The 17,688-nt window shown below is 44.7% G+C and overlaps 1 protein-coding gene across 9 annotated transcripts in view; it reads left to right on the forward strand.

Moving 5' to 3' along the window:
- Positions 1-17,688, forward strand: part of LOC142014202 (SERTA domain-containing protein 2-like) — a 57,091-nt gene that overhangs the window by 23,965 nt on the left and 15,438 nt on the right. For 6 of the 9 annotated variants that reach the window (XM_074996380.1, XM_074996383.1, XM_074996384.1 and 3 more), the window contains one exon: positions 752-4,484. In XM_074996380.1, the coding sequence (XP_074852481.1) occupies positions 756-1,604 (849 nt within the window). In that variant the 5' untranslated portion in view covers positions 752-755 and the 3' untranslated portion in view covers positions 1,605-4,484. Of the gene's footprint in view, positions 1-751; positions 4,485-8,416; positions 8,538-17,688 lie in introns of those variants that run through there. The other 3 variants (XR_012645883.1, XR_012645884.1, XR_012645882.1) reach the window with 1 other exon arrangement.

The following is a 17,688-nucleotide window of genomic DNA, read 5'->3' on the forward strand; positions in this document are numbered from 1 at the left end:
CATGGGCCAGATCTGGCCCCGTTTGCTTGACTCTGGTCTGCGAGGCTTGGGGCTCCATACCTCCCACCCCACAGTGGGCCAGATGTTGGGGAGGAGAGCATCAACAATCAGGGGCTGGATCTGGGTCTCGGGCCCCTGGCCCTACAGGAGCCACCAGTTGTAATTTCTGGTGATTGCAATTCTATTCACTTCCACCAGTCACGTCACTGAGAAGTAGTAGACTTGTTCTTTTCCCGTTGGTGTCTTCAGTAGGCTTCTACCTGCACTTTTTCCCTTTGGGAAAGAAACCTCCTGATGCATTCTCCTCTGCACTTAGCTCACTAAACAAGACTCTCAGCGCCTCTATTGTAGTAGTTGGGAGTGGCCAGAAAAGTTAATTATCCATAAATCAAAATCCTTCCTTGTTTGGTGCAATGACTGGTGGGAATCTTGATCAGCAATAGAAAGGGACTGTCTTGCAGCCAAGTGCCAAGGTCTGGCATGTCTGGTTCTTTCACTGCCTGTGCTTTCAAACTGTCTAAATATTTAGTAGTATAAGTCAATAAATGGCTTAAAATCGTTGATGTAATGTTGTAAGGCCGCGTAAGTACATGTCAGTGTACATACATGTGATCACTGACTGAAGTGGTGTAGCCATGTGAGTCCCAGGAACCATTAGAGACAAAGTGAGTGAGGTAGTAGCTTCTGTTGGTGTTTTTCAGTGATGCTTAATAAAGAGTATAAAAGATTAACTAAAAACTTTCTTTTGCAGGTTCATGTTGGGGAGAGGTCTAAAACGCAAGCTGAGTGACTATGAGGAGAACATGGCTGGTCTCTCAAGTGCCTTTGATTCCAGTCGAAATCTGCCATATCCACTTAGGAGGCAGTTAGTGCTGAATATGTGCCTCACCAAGTTACAAACCTACAAGATGCTGGTGGAACCAAACTTACACCGCTCTGTGCTCATAGCCAACACAGTAAGGCAGATTCAGGAGGAAATGAGACAAGAGAGTAGCCAGCAGCCAACTAATGTATGCAGTGGCATTGCCCCCCATCCTCTCAGCTACCCAGGAATCGATTCATCTGGAATTCCTTTACATTTGCCTTCAGGTAGTAACCAGCAAGATTCTAACTCTTGCAGCTCGTGGTCTGCAGAAGGCCCAATTGAAAACAGCCTGCTGATGGTTTCAGATGATGACATGTCATCTGCCATTTCATCTATTCTGAAGGATTTGGACTTCATGGAAGATATAAGCCCACCTACTTGTTTGGTTTCTGCGGTAGATGAGCCAAAGTCTCCTGAAAACACATGTCTAAAACCAGAAGGTGATAAACAAGATTTGAAAGGTGCTGAATGTGTATTTGGTTCCTTTGAAATTTCGAACTCTACTAGTTATTTAAAAGATTTGGCTATAGATGACATCTTTGAAGATATTGACACTTCAATGTATGATTCAGACTTCTGCTCTCCCCCACTAATACCACCTAGAACACCTTCTCCTGCCACAGAAGAAACATTGAAAACCTTCCCATTTTGCAGTTCTTCCTCAGCAAACAATAGTCAGATATGTAGAACAGATCTGAGTGAGTTGGACCATATCATGGAAATTCTTGTTGGATCTTGATATTTATTTTTAACCAAAGATACTTTGTGTACTGCCACTTAATATTGGTTTGAGGATAAAGCCACTGAGAAAGCTGCAAGGAATTTCTTTTAAAGTAAAACACAATTGTCCATGAGTAGTTTTTAAAATGGCTCAGTTATAAATCAAGAAAGTGGCAGGTTTTTTTTTTAAATGAAATTATTTATTTAACAAATTGTGCAATCACGTTTTTCCTTTCAGGGGCGTGCATGTATGTATGGACACACAAACATATGCACGTATTCTTACCTGCCACCCCTCACCCCATCTGAATAAATATGTGCAATTTTTAATTTGTCAGAAGCTTTTACATAAAAAGTGAATTTCATATGGGAGTCTCTTATGAAATCTAAATTTTATTTTTAATATTAAAATACATGCCAAGGTGGCATATATTGGAGTTGCATATTTGGATTGTGCAAATCCATCAGCATTACTAGAGAGAGAGGTATATTTTAAAAATATTAAAAATAAATTTCACTTCCCTTTGGTCGGAAAATCAGCCTCAAGACACTTGTCAGTGAAGTATCTTACGTTTTCTAAAGCATTCAGAACTATTTATTTTTGTAAATTTTATAGTCTTTCTACATTTTACTACGTTATTTCATCATAGTTGAAATATATTGTATTTCTAGCTGGATGTGGCTAGCACTACCTCTACAAGCTGAAATGCTTTAACTCTTTCCAGTGCTTTGTCTAAGACTGCAGGTTTTTTTCCTTTTTGTTTCATCCTTGGTATTCTTCTGGTGGGGGAAAAATGCTTTTAATTTGTTAATTTTAGATCATTTGTTTGACAGTGACCTAGCTGATTTGTGAAATTAAGGGTATTAAATGCTTAAATTTCTACAAGTATTTTCAAATGTAATTTATATGTATATTGTCCAATTTAACATTTTCTGTCAGTATTATGTGCTTTGATTTTAAATAATCTCAGCATTCTTTCAATTAGCTTTTACTGTACAGATAGCTTTTTGTTCTGTTTGGAGAATGCTGTAGGTCTTCTCAGTCCTCTTCATTACAATCTTTTTTTTTTTTTTTCCTTAAAATGTGCAATATTACTTACCATTTGCACAGGTAACACTGTACAAAAAAATTCTTTAAACTTCTGAAGTAGCACCTTGGGAGTGGTAGCTGAAGAGCCAGTGTCTCTCTATCCTCTTAGGAAGTGAGCTGAGCATTTCTTACAGTACTATCATTTATTGTTTTGAATACTCCTGAAATGCCCTTTTAAATGCGGTGGGTCATTGCTGATGAGTGAGTGCCCTCTTGTGAGTGCTGGGGCATCAGGGAAGGTGGGGAGGAGGTTAGTTCACACACATGCAGTTGCAGGACTGAGGCCTAAGGCTACGTCTATACTAGACATAGAAGTCAACTTCCGATACACATTTTAGCTACGCCAATTGCGTAGCTAAAATCGATTTATCTGCTGTCAACTTCCATGTCTGTCCACACAGCAAATGGTTGATGGGAGCGTTTCTCTCATTGACCTTGTTCCTCATCTCTTGCGTGGAGTATGGGGTAGGTATCAACCCTTGAGAGCCTCATTTCACGCATGCACAAAATAAGGAGTTCAGGGATCAGCGTCAACCCCTGAGAGCCCCATACCACGCATGCATGAAATGAAACCCTGGTAGATGGACTCTCAGCGGGGTTGATCTTCTACTGAAGAGTGACTCTAGCCTTAGTGTGCTAAGACAATTGGTGCTTCAGATATGGTACAGAAGAGTTTGGTTGGTTTTTCTTCTATTGAAGATGAGGCTTATAGTGGGAAGTATTTTTTCAGCTTTGACTGAGGTCTTTATTAACCTCTGGAGTACTTTCTAAACTAAGAGACACTAGCTTTCCCTTGAAACTGTAAAACTGTTTAAATATATCCATTAAAGCTGCAGTATAGTTAGGACCAAAAAGTTTCTAGTCAGCTTCAAAAGCTTCCCTAGTTCATGGCAGATTACCATTTCCCATATCATTCCTTTTCCAGCCGGAACCAGAAGTTTAGCAGCAATAATGATTCTTTTGAGTAAATATAATTTTTGCTCATTTCTTAGTATGAACTTGCACACATTAAGTATATTTTACTCAAAGCAGTGCTCAGATTTACCCCAGCCATTCACAGATCCCCACAGTGTTTCTTCCTAAAGTGTTTGCTTTAGTTCCATTTGTCCTGTAATTTTTTTGTGAATTCAGTGTGTGAAAAGAAGCTGAAGAGCAAGAAACCGTGCCCTAAATGTTTCACCTCAAAAACAAGGGATGAAGTCCTGGTCTTGTAGAAATCAGTTGCAGTTTTGCCATTAACTTTAGCTGGGCCAGGATTTCACCTGGGATCTTGTGTCTTAAATATGCTGCAGCATCAGTTACCCAGTGCTAAGGTCTCCATTTCAGAGGTTCTTGTCTATAGTTCCCAAAACTGCGCAAACCCAGTTTAGGTAATGTTCTCTCAGATATCTGGATTGTTTGGCAATTGAAGGGTGTGTGTATACACGTGTGAAATGTTAATGATTCTAATAATTATTTGAGAACTTCTGATAGTATAAAAGTGTTGTAAATCATTAGATAAGGGATTAATATGAAAAATGTATACATAGTTACTGAGAAGGTACAGCTTCAGAATGTATGCAGACTGATTGTGTATAGACTACTCTGGCCTTTCCTCACTCTCTCTCCTTTTGTATGTAAAGATATGCCTGAATAAATCCTTGAAATATTACTGTCCTTCCGCACTGTGATAAAGCAGAATTGTGGTTAAAGATAATTTTGGTCACAGGAATAAAAAATACTGTATCTAATTTCTTGTATTTGCAAATGTGGAATTTGACAATGCAGTAAATATCACCCTTTTGTTTATCATTAAATTCATACAATGTAGCGCCTTGTGTTTAACGTCAGTATGTTTGCACCATATTTACTACCCAGCTTTGCATAAGCATAAGATATTGGGCGAATTAACTTTTCATGCAGTGCAGTAAACTAATTTTTAATATACTTTGGTAATTGATACCAATTGTTGAATACAGTGGGTGACACACGACTTTTTGGTCGCAGAGCGCTTGCCACTAAACTGTAATTCTTCATTGGTTGCTTAATATCCTGGTGCCAAAACCATAAATTGGCCAAAATAATAAATTTGTAAGTAATGCAGCTTGGGTGATAATATGGTATTTTATATAATTTTTTTTAATTATGCACAAATTTAGTTTATACAGGATTAAACTAGCGAAGGCTGTCTATTCAAATGTTTAGGTAAAATGCAATAACTTTCAATTTAGCCATAATTTCAATGAAGTTTCTAATATGAGTGTAACAGATTTACTTACCTTGCTAGTATTTTCTTCATTGAACTAATGAAGATGCAAAATAAATGTTTCCCTCATAGTTTGCTTTTGGGAATTAGTTAATATAAAGTTCACTTACCTCTTCATACCCAGAATCTATGTCTGTACAGCTCCACAAATGAACAATAGTTTTCAACTTAGTTTTCAGAAACAAGATCAGAAATACTGTTTTCGTGGTGAAAATACAATGGAGAAGTGAGGTTCCCATCTGAGTATGGGAACTAGTAGTGATCTAAACTCAGCATTACTGCAAAATCGCTGTCATCCAGTGGGAAAATGGACCCTCTTGATAAAGAATATATTTTTGAATGAATTTGTTAGTTTAAAAATATCATCTTCAGATGAACTTCTCTTACCTGTGAGTTGGGCTATGTTGGGAGTAGGCTGTATCTTAGAAATAGGGAGTAGGTAACTTGTCTGACACAGGACATTTAATATCAAGATAAGAAATATGTATAAAAGTTCTTTCATATGAAGCACAGGAACCTAATTTTGTGTTCTTACCACAAAAGAAATGGCTGCCTTTACACATGTTATGGAATTGAGTTTACCAAACAGATTTTTAAAACACCCGTTTGCTTAAAAAGTGCAGTTGTCTTTTGAGACGGGACTAAATTAAATGGCACTGTCAGGTGTGATATTCGTGTCCTTGTTCTCCCCCAGAATAAATTGAATAATTACAGGGTTTTGACTGCCATAGCCACAAACACACCCTAGACTTTAAGAGCCTGGTCCCTCTCTCACTGAAGTCAATGGATAGCTTACACTGTTTTCAGTGTCAAGTATTGGAGGGGTAGCTGTGTTAGTCTGGATCTGTAACAGCAACAAAGGGTCCTGTGGCACCTTATAGACTAACAGACTAACTTTTTTCTGTTAGTTTATAAGGTGCCACAGGACCCTTCGTTGCTGTTTTCAGTGGGCATTGGATCAAGTTCTAAGTGCTGAGCCTGGGTTGTTTTTATGAACTACTACCAATAATGAATTCTGCAGACCAAATTGGGTGCTCAGTGATGAATACACAGGTGCAGGTGATCAGGATTCAAGAAACAGCATATTGAATCCAACTCACTCTTAGTTGTGGCCTCTGTAGTGGTAACTGATGCAGTAAAAGTCCAGGGAGTACTTAGTGTTCACTCAGTCTTAAAAGGAGCTCATTTCTTGCAGTAGTTTTATTAAAAACTTGGGGAAACAGTCAGTTGCTGTTTTTGTTTGGTTTTGTAGAATGACAACATAGGTAAACAAAGATTTTAGTGATACATCATGTGCATGTAGCTTTTTACATTCATTGACTTTTTTTTGGATCTGGATACATAAAGCTGACCTTTAAAAGTATTTTTGTTTTGTTTTCTTAAGGACCCTAACACTTTCAGTGCAGTGACTTGATTGCAGTCTTAGAAGTACCCATGTGGGGAATAACTATTTAATATTGAGCTTTTCAAGCTAGGACAGAAAGATGTACAACAATCTAATAGCTAGAAGGTGAAGTGTGACAAATTCAGACTGGAAATATAATGAAAATTTTGAATGGTGAGCATAATTAGTCATGAACTATTGTATTTACGAGGCAAACAAAACAAAAAGCAGTCCTGTAGCACTTGAAAGACTAACAAAATAATTTATTAGGTGATGAGCTTTCGTGGGACAGACCCAGTTCAGATTTGGAGAATTTACAGAGAGTCATTGTGGGCAAATTCTCCATCACTGACAATTTTTATATCAAGATTAGTTGGTTTGTTTTTTTTCTTTTAAGATCTGCTCTCTGATCCATTTGTGGGGGGAGGGAATAGCTCAGTGTTTAGAGCACTGGCCTTGTAAATCCTTGAGGGGCCTTTCAATGGTCTGGGGCAGGTTAGATTTAAAAAAAAATGTCGGGTGGTGGTAGGTTCTGGTATGAGTGCAGGGGACTGGACTCAATGACCCCTCAAGGCCCCTTCCAGTTCTATGAGATATACATACATAGCTCCATGTTTCAGTTCTATGGCCTGTGTTATACAGGTCAAATCAGATGATATAGTGGTCTCTTCTAGCAGTGGAATTGACCAATAAAATGTTCCCTCAAATTTGAAACAGTTGAGCAAACTTTAATGGGTTGCGGGGGTGGGGGACGTGAAATTTACATGCTACCGCATACAGCCTACATAAACAAGCTTTTCACATGGTGACCATTTGAAGAGGGCCTGGAGGTAAAAAAATTAACTCATTCCCATGAGCAAGGCAGCCTCTCACAGGAACAAAGCATGTGATTGGTAGGTACCAAATCTACAATGTCGTTTCTACACATGCCACTTGCTCCGAAAGCAGCATACTAATCAACAGCCTGGAAAATGCTAATGAGGCATGGATGTCAGCATAGTACACCAGAGCAGTCAGCTCCATCCATCCTGGCAGGAAGGGGCCCTCTCCTGCCTCCCTAGCCAGCTGAGACTAACTCCTGCAGAGTGGTGGTGGCAAGAAGTACGCCTATAGCTTTGCACCCATCTTTTTGCATGTGTCAGTCCATAGCTCTTGTCCTGTCCTACTGCCCCTAGACAACCTATGATCATGAGTCACTGCCACTGTCCCAGGACTCTGACCATGAGTCATCAGCTAACACCAGATGGGATTTTGACCTTGATGGGGCCTCTTTCTTGGGTGGGTGTTTTGCAGGGCTCAGGTCCTATTATTCTCTGTCCATCAAGGTGCTGCTGGCAGCTGGTTGTCCAGACAGGCTGGCTTCAGGGACTGATTCCATTGTGCGTGCACATTGATACTTCTGAATGAAATTGCAGGCACATGTATGTTTCTAACAGCCAGGATTTCTTACAGGCTTACGCTATCGATAAACAATTGCTTGCTAACTTATGATACTCAATATGCACATAGCAACTGCTACAAACAAAGCTTGCAGAAAGTTAGAGGACTTACGTCTTCATTGTACTGGACCGAGCAGAGGAGCTATACAAGGGGGGGTACAAAAAGGGGAGCGCAGGGGGGCTCTGCTGGGTGGTGACTGGCTTGTCTCTTCAGGGCTGTTAAGGCCATTCTTGCTTGCTGCCTCCCCGTGCTCATTCTGAATTATAACTCCCTGTTCCCAGACACCTCCCTTTTCATCTGATGAGAAATAATTGCATTCTGTGCATGCCCAATTGTCCTGGCACATCCAACCCCTGACCTTGCTTTCAGTTATGGTGAGAGGACACTGCATACCAAATTTTGTGGTCCTAGTTTTTACTGGTTAGGAGTTCTTGAGACTCACAGAGGGACAGACATGCACAAAATCTCTCAAGTATATAGTAGATATTATATAATAATTAGAAGTGGTTTTCCATCAGCATGCAATTCCAGCTAAATTTTAACACTTTACATAGTTGTCTCTTACCAAATCTTGTTTTGGCGGGGAAGAGGGCCGAGGTGGGGGAGGGATTTCAACTGTGTGGAAATGTTTTGACTTTGTTTGAATGAAATGCCTTTTTCCTTTCAATTGAGTTTTTTTGTTTGGGAGTTCCTGTACGCTGCAGCCATGTAAAATCATAATCAAAATGAAAGGCCTGGGAATGGTGTGAAGAATCTGTTTGTATCTCCTGAAATCCACCATCTAAAGCCATAGGTATGTAACTCAGTTTCTTATCTCTCCCCCTCTCCTTCACGGAATGGTTGTGGGAAGTCACTGATTCAGCGAGGCTGAAGCAAATGACTCAGTGCGGAGGAATGGGAGTAACAAGCAAAAGACAATAAGAAATGAACAGCAAGTACTCACAGGAAGCTTATCGGAGGCTCTCCCCTCCCCCAGCCTCTCCGAGACTTCATTTCAGTGAATTAGCATGTGGCTGCTTAACTTCTAGTCAGCCCAGCTCCCTGCCCAAGTCCTGTTTGGATTTGGGATATGCCTGGATGCGTATATGTTGCCTAAAGGAATCCAATTTTTCTGCCAAAGGTTTTGGAAACTCTAAACTGAAAACAACCCCTGACATTATTGTTATTTTATTTAAAAAGGCAGCTTTTTTTCCCTTCCAGCTGGCTCCGACCTGCCTTGGCTCAAAGTCCCCTCAAGTGCGGATGTCTTTTGGATCTTGTACTCAGCTAAATTTGGGGAGTTCAGATGGCCCCTGAGAACTAGAAAGCAGAAATCAGCCCCCGCCCCCCCCACCCCGGATATTAGCAGGTTGCCTACTGTTAGCTAAGGTGAGGGCTTTCCGCTGAGGGTTTGTCTACAGTTAAAATGCTGCAGGTATGAAACTTAGGTGGAAACTGAAGGTGATGATTGGTTGGTTGACTTACGCCAACAATGGTTTACTAAAGACAGTTGCATTTGGCCTTGGGCAATAACTGTGCATGGCTCCTGTGACAGAGAAGTTTGGTTTTAATGTGACTGGTTGAGGCCTCTGTTGTAGGGATACTTCAGCTTCTGCCTCCTAACTCAGCTTGTCTTGAGTTGGATTCTTGACCGGTTAGACAAAGGATGTGGTTCTTCAGATGAGCTTTCAAAGAGAGAACAAATTGTCCAGATAGTAGTTGCAGCCACCTAGAGTGCTTCTAACCCAACTTGTGGTCACGCAACATTGCTGTAAATGGTGCACAGCCCCCCACCCTCGCTATTGGGCTTGCCTTTGCCCAGTACACTACAGTACAACAATGCTGCCTATCACTCCAGAGCAGCCAGTCTCAAATTTTAGAAACTGGGAGCCCCCCACTTTGAGTTAAAATGGTGGGGAAGCCCCTGCCCATTCACTGAGGCGGCATCCCCCGCTCCTTTCCTCACCCCCTTCCACTGTCACTCGCTCTTCCCCACATTCACTTTCATTGGGCTGGGCAGGGGGTTCAGATGCAGGACGGAAGTGAGGGCTCCAGCTGCAGGTGCGGGCTCTGGGGTGGGGCCAGGAGTTGAGGAGTTTGGAATGCAGGAGTGGTCTCTGGGATGGGGCAGAAATCTGGGGTGCTGGGGAGAGTGTGGGCTCCAGGAGGGAGTTTGGGTGTGGGGGAGGGGACTCTAGTTTGAGGTGTGGGGTCGAAGCAGCCACCAGATCGCCGCAGCCCCTAGGGCCAGATACATGGGCAGCCATGAGGCTCTTTGTGGTGCCCTAGTGCCTACAGGTGCCACCCCTACAACTTTCAATGGTTGCAGTTCCTGGCCAATGGAAGCTGCAGAGTTGGCACGTGGGTGGGGACATCAGGTAAAGCCTCCCTAGCTGCCCATGTGCCTCGGGGGCTGAAGGGGGCGGTTGCTACTTCTGGGAGCCATGCACCACCAGGGCAGGTATGGAGTTTTCTTAACACCCTCGAAGTGGGAGGAGTTGATCAGTGGACCACCCTCCCCGCCTCCGGGGGTTCCCTTGTGGATTCCTGTTTGAGAAGTGGTGCTCTAGAGTAGTTAGCAAATGATAGTTGCCGTTCTTCCAGGATTGCCGTGGAGTATCCAGGAATTTAAAATCAGAGCTTTTTTTCTGGTGGAATACACTGGAAGGGAGTTCCGGCACTTTTGCCCCCTGGCTGGGGATCCGGTGGTTGAGGCTGTCAAAAGGGCTCTGCACGCCAGTCGGCTCCCAGCTGCAGAGCTGTGGCTTCCCACACCACCCAACCCGGAATCCCACGGCTGAGGCTTCCAGCTGCGGGGTCTCCCCACCCCACCCCCTGGCCAGGGATCATGCAGTTGAGGCTGCCAGCAGGACTTGAGTTAAAGCACCTTTCTTTCTAGAAAAAAAGCACTGTGTAAGATTAAACTTTAACAGGACTACATCCAACCAAAACTGACAACCCAAGTGGTAGTATAACTTGACCATGGCAACTGGTCCACCCAGACCTTCAGAAAGATTGAAAAAAGGATGCAGTAAACCCTCGAAATGAGCAAATTTGAGTTGTGTTAACTCATATTAATGCCAGTTAAGGGCAACTTAAAATTCTGGTCCCCCTGGCCCTTGCTCAACCCCCCACCAGTCCCAGTTCAGACATTACGCCCCCATGCAGCTCTAGTTCAACACCCCACAGGGCCGCACAGCCCTGGCTCAACTCCATCCCTCACCCCTCCCATGGCCCCAACCCACCGCCAGGTTTAACCCTTCCCAGCTTTCCCCTCCAACCCCAGGACTTCTCTTTCCTCTTTCAAAAGAAGCTCCAGGATTTCCTGCTGCTTCCTCGGCTGCAGAATGAGCGTTCCACAGGCAAAAATGTTGCCCTGACTTACACGAATTTCAAGTTATGGGATGGTGCATGGGAATACAACCCTCACATAGTTCAAGGAACTACCGTAGTTACTTCAGTGGAGAGACCCCCCATGAAAAGACTTGCTGGGTGCATGTTAGGAGTACAATGGCATAAAGGAGTACAACTGTCAGGGCAGGGCAATGAGGCTCTAACAGCAAGACTTCCACACTGCACCTTCCTTGCTGAGGGTTTTAAAGTAGCAGTTCCAGAAGTTCCCTCAAGCTTACAAAGATGTGCATTTCCAAAGTGGCCTCCCGCTTCCCTGACAATACACCGAGAGCAACACCTTTTGTTTCTCTTCCCCCAGTTAAACCTATAGCTGCAATTTACAGCTGAAAACTTGCTCTCAGATCTGTTGTTTCATCCCGTCCTTGGAGACACACAATAGCCAGGCCTTCCTCACAGGCTATTTTCTCTCTGCTTAGCCTGGTAGCTGAAGGACAAACTGATAAGAGAGGCCTGCCTCCCCTCAAAATTACTATGAGGACTGAATTTTATAACTAATAAAAATGTCACTGGGCACAGCAGAACTAAACCCATAGAACAGCCTTTACATTGTGCAAGATTCCTGTTCTTTGCAGGAAGAAAGGCATAATCATGGCCATCACAGTAAGAGTGAAGAAACTGCTGGAATTGCTACTTTAAGAGCCTCAGCAAGGAGGGGTGGCGTGGAAGTCCTGCTGCCTTTCTCTGCCCCTTATACGCTGGGGTGCTGTGAGCGATTGAACCCAGCTGTAACCCCTGCAAATGATGGAAACCACTTCAAACCGGCGGCGTCGCAGCCACCCCCGCCCCCAAGGGCCCTGCTTGTAGCACCTGTGCTCATTCATACCTCAGCAAAGAAGTCACTGTTACCTGCCTCCATCGCCTCTCATTCAGTCTTCTCCTGCTGCTTTGGCTAAACTATGTACTGCTGACACAGCCAGACTACGGTTCCTTTGTATGAATGTAGCTTCTTTCTATTGCTGTTAAGTGTGTTTTCCCATAGAAGTGTCTGCTGTCCACACTGCCTCCTGAAAAGCGAGTGCATGGGAGGCTTAATGCATCTTTTCCCATTCCTGCTAAGCTTTTCCACTTTCCTCTTGGCTACAGTAGACCCCCAACTTGTGGGAAATTTGACTTATGCAAGGAACACAACCCCACGTAAGTTGGGGGAGATGGGACCCAGGTGTCAGCCTGATTCCTGTCTTCCCATGGCTTGCAGAACACAGAAAATGGACCAGCACATACCTGGTCAGTTTCCCGGGTCCCACCAGTGCAGGGGAGCCAGGAACCAGGCAGCAGGAACCATGAGCTGGTCAGTTTCCAGTGTCCTGCAGGAGTGGGTGAAGGGACCTGGGAACCAAGCGGCAGCCTGGCTTTGGGCTGGAGCGCTTTCTATTTGCACTTAACTCACGTTAATGCAAGTTAAGCACTTGGAATCATGCACACTGAGGGATAACTGTATTTCTGCCTTCAACAGAGAGGGCTTAGCTTCTCCCAGGAGATCTGCCTTGCAATTTTCCCTCTAGGCTTTCTCTCTCCCACCGTGGCCTGGCTCATATCCTTTGGGACCAGTCTAAGTATTTCAGTTCGTGAGATTTTTTTTTTTTGTTTGTTTGTTTTTTAATGAAATATTTAGATTGGAATGGCCCCTAAAGTGGGATGCAGCTCTACTGGATTAAGGTCCCTTATTACCGTGTATCTCATTCCCGTACAGGAAAGGGGAATGAGTTATACTGGTATAAACACTTTTTTTACTGGTATATCTGGGCCACAGTTGGGGGTTGTACCATTTTAATTATAGAGGTATAGTTGAAAGCTGGGATTGGCAGACTGTGGCCTGTAGGCTATATCTAGGCCATCAGCCATTGTAATGCAGCCCTTGACCTCCCACTGGGGAGCAGAGTGGGGAGCTTATGCTGCTGTGCAACTCTTGCTAGCAGCGGCATGCCCCCCTCTGGATCCTATGTGTATGGGCAGCCAGGGGGCTCTGCACACTCCCCCGCCCCAAGTACTGCCCCCCCAGCTGCTACTGGCTGGGAACTGCAGCCAGTGGGAGCTGCAGGGCCACTGCCTGTGGATGGGGTAGCACAGACTGCTGCCTGCCTGTGCCTTTGCCGAGGAGCTGTGGAAGATGTGCTGCTGCTTCTGGAAGCTACTTTGAGGTAAGCGCTGCCCAAAGCCTGCACTCCAGCCCTCTGCCCCTGCCTGGATGCCCCTTGCACCTTCTAAACCTCTCAGTTCCAGCCTGGATCCCTTCAGCATCCCAAACCCCTCATTCCCTGCCCCACTCCAAGCCTCTAGTCCCAGCTGGAGGCCCCACCCCCTCTCACACCCCAACCCCAGGTTTTGTGAGCCTTCATTGGCCCCCTGTACACTTTCCATTCCCTGATGAGGTCCTCGGGTCAAAGCATTTGCCCCCTCCTGGTTTAAAGCCACAGAAGACTGTGTGTAGACAAGCCTTTACTACGAGGCAGTCCAGGACTGACTTTCAGGCGGTAGTATGGCTCTTTGCCATGGCCTGCAGAAGTTTCATTAATAATCCTAGGCAGCTAAATTGTTTCCAGTGGTGGTGTTATATCAATGGAACTAGAGCCACTGTCTCCCTTCTTCTGGTCTCATGTTGCTGTTGATAAAGATCTAGCCAGTGCACTGCTGCTGCTGCATCCCTTCTCAGGGTCCTGTGAGGCCTTTATTATTTGTGTGTTTTGTAAACTGTAGTGATTTGTAATACAGAGGTCCAAGCCAGGTTGAGCCCCAGCTCAGTGCTAGGTGTGGCAGAGAGACTATAGAAAAATCTTAGTTTAAGACAAGGCACGTGGCTGAAGCAAGTGGGGAAGCTGGCAAGACAGCTGGTTCTTGGACCCCTTTCTAAGTCTTCCAAACTCCAGGGTTCTGAGCCACAGACAAGGGCCTCTTTTTTGCTGCCGTAGTTTCTGCAAGGACAGGGTAAAGAGCCAAATTCCCTGTCCAGCTACTCCCTTCTCCCACTAGTGCCAAACATGTCTTTAACCGTTCCTGCCCTCTTATTTAGCCAAGACTTTTTTTAAGCTGGCTTTTGTCCTTTGTGTCTACCAGTGCCTCTTGCAGTTAGAAAAGCCTTGAAACGCTGCTTAGGAATTTTACTACTGCAAATGATTCTCAATGAGAGGGGCCCAGGGAGGGAGCCAACAGTTGTAAGGTTACCTTAGCTCACAGCTTTTACACTTGCATTGAGGAGTCACATTGGGCAGAAAGGACACGCCCTCTGAATATCAGGGCTCAGTACTTGGCCTGTAGCCACCTACTGAGCCAAAAGAAGTCTCCGCACTGAAGTTTCATGCAAATCTGTGGCATGATCTTTCCACCTTGCTCCCACTCAGCCTTACTGTGAAAATAGGTGTATATGAGCAGATGCATTTTGACTGTGTCCCATCAGTGTTCCTACTAATCTTTTCCACCCACATGCAGAGTAAATTTTATGTGCACTGAGGCATGCGCAAATGTGCACCACCGGTAGAAATTTTGGAGCACAAGCTTGCGTGGGCACAGACCCCCATCTGACAAAGCGGGTCTTTGCCCACAAAAGCTTACGTTCCAAAATATGTTAGTCTATAAGGCGTCACAGGACTTCTTGTTGGTTTTGAAGATACAGACTAACTCCGCTACCTCTCTGATACTTGTCACCAGTAGAAACAAAATCCTAGCAGTGGGTACACTGCTAATCAGCTGAACTGCATTTGAAACTCTCCTGAGAAGCCACACGAGTACACCGCATACAGGGAAGACTGATTCCCATAACTGGAGTATTTGAGCACTTAACAGTCTTTAATATATTTATCCTCACAACAGCCATATGAGGCAGGGAAGTGCTCTTAACCCCATTGTACTGAGAGGGAACTGAGGCCAGAGAGGCTGTGACTTGCCCAGGACCGTACTGGAAGTCTGGGACAGAACAGGGAAGTGGGCACAGGTCTCAAGGGTCCCAGACCAGTTCCCTTAACCATTGGATAATCCTTCTAATGTCAAAATCAGATATTCTGCAGTCCACTCCACTCCTCAACTCCTGATGTTCAGGATGAAAATAGACCCTCCACATCTCTTCCTAGCCCTAGGATCGCAGTCTGGAATTAGGAGTTTCTCCTCCCCTCCCCACACTGGCTACGTCTACACGTGAAGCCTACATCGAAGTAGCCTATTTCGATGTGGCGACGATGAATAACGTCTACACATCCTCCAGGGCTGGCAACGTCGATGTTCAACATCGACGTTGCGCAGCACCACATCGAAATAGGCGCAGCGAGGGAACGTCTACACGCCACAGTAGCACACATCGAAATAAGGGTGCCAGGCACAGCTGCAGACAGGGTCACAGGGCGGACTCAACAGCCAGCTGCTCCCTTAAAGGGCCCCTCCCAGACACACTTGCACTAAACAGCACAAGATACACAGAGCCGACAACGAGTTGCAGACCCTGTGCATGCAGCATGAATCCCCCGCTGCAGCAGCAGCAGCCAGAAGCCCTGGGCTAAGGGCTGCTGCACACGGTGACCATAGAGCCCCGCACGGGCTGGAGAGACAGCGTCTCTCAACCCCCCAGCTGATGGCTGCCATGGAGGACTCCACAATTTCGACGTTGTGGGACGCGGATCGTCTATACGGTCCCTACTTCGACGTTGAACGTCGAAGTAGGGCGTTATTCCGATCCCCTCATGAGGTTAGCGACTTCGACGTCTCACCGCCTAACGTTGAAGTTAACTTCGAAATAGCGCCCGACGCGTATAGCCGCGATGGGCACTATTTCGATGTTAGTGCCACTACTTCGAAGTAGCGTGCACGTGTAGACACAGCTACTCTCTGTCAAACTTTCCCCTGTATTTTTCTTTCAAATACTCCTCATGATGTGTTCAGAACAGGTATGCACTCACTGATACCTGCTGTTAAGAGGTTTTAGACATTGTGTAGTGTGGTAATACATCAAAACCACAACCCTAGAATTTACCCTTCCCTGGCTGCTATTTCTCCGCTGAAGTCACTAATATAGGTTGAACCTATCTCATCCGGCACCCTCAGGACCTGACTCATGCCGGACAAAAGAATTTTCCGGACAACAGGAGGTCAATATTATCTAGCACATTACCAACACTTCCACTGCTTACTGGGCTCTTAGAAGACATTTAGGGGTAAATTACAGCTAAATAATGGTACAGAACACAGAGAGCCAGGACTGGTGGCTGCAAACAAATTTTATGGGACCACGGGAAACTTGATACACCCATGATAAGTGGTCATCCGGCTAACTAAAATCATGCCAGATTATGGAGTTTGCTGGACGAGAGTGTTCCGGATTAGAGAGGTCCAACCTGTGGAATCCCAGCCTGACCCCTTTTTGACATTGTTTAAACTTTCAGCTGCAACTACCCTGTTCTATAACAAAAAACGGGATCCTTTCACCAATGACATCTTTACCTTTTGGACCCATGATAAAGAGACTCGAAGAATTCCACAGAGACTTCAACAGTCTGCACCCCACCATCAACTTATGCCTTGATCGCTGCACATGAGAGATACATCTCCTGGACTCTACGGTACAAATCACCAATGGCCTGATCAGTACCACACTCTATTGGAAACCCACTGACCGCTACACTTACCTACAGGCTTCTAGCTTCCATCCTGCAAACATGACATGATCGATCGTTTGCAGCCAAGCCCTGAGATGCAATCGCATCTGCTCTGATCCTACTGGCAGAGACTGTAAACTACAAGATCTCTACCAAACTTTCATAAACCTGAATTATCCACTGGGAGAAGTAGAAAAACAAATCGACAGGGCCAGACAAATACCCAGAAACCAACTATTCCAAGATAGGCCCCAAAAAGCCAACAACAGAACACCACTTGTCATTACTTACAGCCCCCAACTCAAACCACTGCAACACATCGTTAAAGACCTACAATATATCCTAAGTCATGATGCCACACTCCAGAAGGCCCTAGGTGACAGGCCTGTTCTTTCTTATAGACAATGTCCCAACCTTATGAGGATTCTCACTAGCAACCACAGGCTATCCCAAAATAATACTGATCCTGGAACTTTTCCTTGCAACAAGCCTGGTTGCCAACTTTGTCCACATATCTATTCTGGAGACACCGTCACTGGACCTAACCACATTAATTACAGAATCACACGCACGTTCTTCTGTTCCTTAACTAACATCATATATGCCATAATGTGCCAACAACGCACACATACCAGGACAGACCTTGACAAAGACGAATGAACGTAGAACAGACATCAGCAACGTCCAAATACACAAACCTATCAGCCAGCACTTTAATGGTGTGGGCCTTTCTGATAAAGATCTGAAAGTTTGTGTTCTACTGAAAAGGGACTTTAACAACTTTCTACAGAGGGAATGCTCAGAGCTAACATTCATATTCAAATTCAACATATTAACATGTGGTTTGAACAGGTACAGCAATTGTCTGACCCATTATAAGGACTCTTTTACATACATTGATGTTTTATCTAACTCTTACTTCCCCACCCCACAAACTCTCCCCCTGCCCTACCCGCTATCCCTCTGCTCTTCTGA

This window comes from Carettochelys insculpta, chromosome 6 (genome assembly GCF_033958435.1).
Source record: "Carettochelys insculpta isolate YL-2023 chromosome 6, ASM3395843v1, whole genome shotgun sequence".
NCBI classification, from domain to species: Eukaryota; Metazoa; Chordata; order Testudines; family Carettochelyidae; genus Carettochelys; species Carettochelys insculpta.